This window comes from Gorilla gorilla, chromosome 1 (genome assembly GCF_029281585.2).
Source record: "Gorilla gorilla gorilla isolate KB3781 chromosome 1, NHGRI_mGorGor1-v2.1_pri, whole genome shotgun sequence".
In the NCBI taxonomy this organism is placed as follows: Eukaryota; Metazoa; Chordata; class Mammalia; order Primates; family Hominidae; genus Gorilla; species Gorilla gorilla.
In genome coordinates, this window is record NC_073224.2 from 104,235,768 (window position 1) to 104,238,295 (window position 2,528).

General features: G+C 46.4%; 1 protein-coding gene across 1 annotated transcript; it reads left to right on the forward strand.

Moving 5' to 3' along the window:
• The first annotated feature begins 1,069 nt into the window (after positions 1 to 1,069).
• On the forward strand, positions 1,070 to 2,196 carry LOC101149788 (late cornified envelope protein 3E). Its single transcript, XM_004026686.4, has 2 exons — positions 1,070 to 1,111; positions 1,620 to 2,196. Exon 2 carries the CDS (start codon positions 1,641 to 1,643, stop codon positions 1,917 to 1,919), a length of 279 nt encoding a protein of 92 aa, XP_004026735.2. The 5' UTR covers positions 1,070 to 1,111; positions 1,620 to 1,640; the 3' UTR covers positions 1,920 to 2,196.
• The last annotated feature ends 332 nt before the right edge of the window (positions 2,197 to 2,528 follow it).

Consider the following 2,528-nt stretch of genomic DNA (forward strand, 5'->3'; position numbering starts at 1 on the left):
ACCAATTAAATCTAACAGACATCTTGTTGAACACTCCAACCACAATAGCAGAATACACATTTTTCTCAATTGCACATGGAAAATTCTGCAGGGTAGACCATTTGTTGGGTCATAAAAGAAGTGTCATTAAATTTTAAAACACGGAAATCATACAAAGTATCATCCGTAACCACAGGAGAATGAAACTAGAAATCAATAACAGAAGGAAAACTGGAAAATTCAGAAATGTCTTAAGCAACCAATGAGTTCAGAAAGAAATCACAAGGAGAATTAGAAAATACTTTGAGATGAATGAAAATAAAAATACAACATACCAAAAATTATGGGATACAGCAAAGGAAATGCTTACAGGGAAATACATGGCTGCAAATGCCTACATTAAGGAAGAAGAAAAATCTCAAATCGATTACCTAACCTTCTGCCTTAAAACACTGAAAAAAAGAAGAAACTAAACATAAAGCAGGAGGAAGGAAATAATAAAGATTAAGTTTGTAGCTGCATTATTCACAATAACCAAAAATTGGAGCTAACTCAAATGTCCATCACTTGATGAATGGTTAAATAAAACGTGCTAAATTCATAAAGCGAAATATTACTCAACCATAAAGAAGAATGGAGTTCTGATACATACTACAACATGGATAAATCTTAAACAATATATTAAGTGAAAGAAGCTAATGCAAAATGCCATATATTATATGATTCTATTTATATGAAGTGTCCAGAATAGGCAAGTCCATACAGGCAAAAAATTGATTACTGGTTGCCAGAGGGGCAATGTGGAATAAGGAGTGACTACTAATGAGTGGTGATAAAAACAATTGCTTCAAGGAAGGTAGGATTGCAACCCCCAGCAGGCCTGAATGAGATGAAGGTAAACAGGCGTCAGATCTTCCTGGTTCCCTCTTGTCAGGCATCTCGGTGAGTACACAAGAAGGTGATGAATGGATAGTCCCAAGGGTGTGCCTGGCTGTCACCTCCCCTGGTTGTGAAAGCAGCAGCATGCCCAGCCTGTGCATCACACACCCTGCACAGGATAAAAGCACTCCTGCCCTGGGCTCCTCATCCGCAGTCTCCTCAGGAACAGCCTTCTCCTGCCTCTCTGCACCTGGTAAGTATTCAGCAGGGGACAGGGCTTGATATGGGATGTTAGAACCGAAAGCTAAGGCCATAGCAGAAGAGATGGAAACAGAGAGGTTTGAAGCAAAGACCCAGATACAGGACTGTGAGAGGGCAGCAATGGGGGAAGGGGGCAGGAGGGAGACCCTGCAGGAACTGACAGCAATTCCATGACCTGCAAAGGCCACAGAGCTCACAATTCCCTCCCATCCTCTTTCTACTCAGGCAGGCACATTTCCTGTAACATCCATTCTACAGAATTCTTTTTCCCAAAAGGGTGCATTCCTTAGGGGTTCTTTGGAGAAACAGAAACACACGTGCCCACTTAGACTCACAGCAATCTGTCCCGGGTGGAGAGCAATGTGAGAAGTATCTGGCATGTCCCACCAGCTCCACATCAGCTTCCCTCACCCTCTTGCAGCTCTTGCCTCAGGAGGCAGCTGGTCTTAGAGACGTTGGACTGTAGATTTTGAACTAACAAGTGGCTTCATTTTCTCCAGGACATCTCAACTCCTGCCAAGATGTCCTGCCAGCAGAACCAGCAGCAGTGCCAACCCCCACCCAAGTGCCCCTCACCCAAGTGTCCCCCAAAGAGCCCAGTACAGTGTCTGCCTCCAGCTTCCTCAGGCTGTGCCCCAAGCTCTGGGGGCTGTGGCCCTAGCTCCGAGGGCGGCTGCTTCCTGAACCACCACAGGCGCCACCGCCGATGCCGGCGCCAGAGGTCCAACTCCTGTGACAGGGGCAGTGGTCAGCAAGGCGGGGGCTCTGTCTGCTGCCACGGTTCTGGGGGCTGCTGCTGATCCAGATACTGATGCTGAGACAAGCGATCTTTGGAGGAAACAAGAATCCCAAGAGGCCAGGAACAGCCCCATCCTGACGCATGCCTTCCCATATACCCTCTTCTGACTTTCACAGGCTGAGCTGGGGGTTTTCCTATGGGGGATCTGAGCTCTCCCCAGAAGGCACTTCCTGTCTGATGTCCAGGATGTCACATGTTCCCTTACCCCTGTACCTGTGAAGGATTGGCAGTGCTTGTGCCCAACCTCGTAAAAAAGATAAAGTTCCTTGTCCTCATTACCACCAGCATCTCACTGGGCATTTCACAGTCTCTCTCCTCAGCTCTTTGGTCAGTACAACCCAGCTCAGGAGCCAAACCTTATCTCTGCACCAGGAAAACATAGTGGGTCCGACCCCGCTCCACTGATGGAAGGGAAGGGGAGAGTTTTATGTTGTAGTGAGAGGGAGAGAATGATACAGGTTGTGTTGGTTTGAGGCCCTGAAACTCAGCCTCAAACTCAAAGAGGGTATCAGTGCAAAAATTGACTTTTCCTGTAAAATCTGAGAGGACATTAATACAATTGGGGAATTTCCAGTGTATGACAGAAGACCACTAGTTTGTTTTGATGAGC

What these genes read in the sequence shown, in the direction of transcription:
- LOC101149788 (XM_004026686.4), top strand. Translation starts at nt 1,641, where the DNA reads ATGTCCTGCCAGCAGAACCAGCAGCAGTGCCAACCCCCACCCAAGTGC.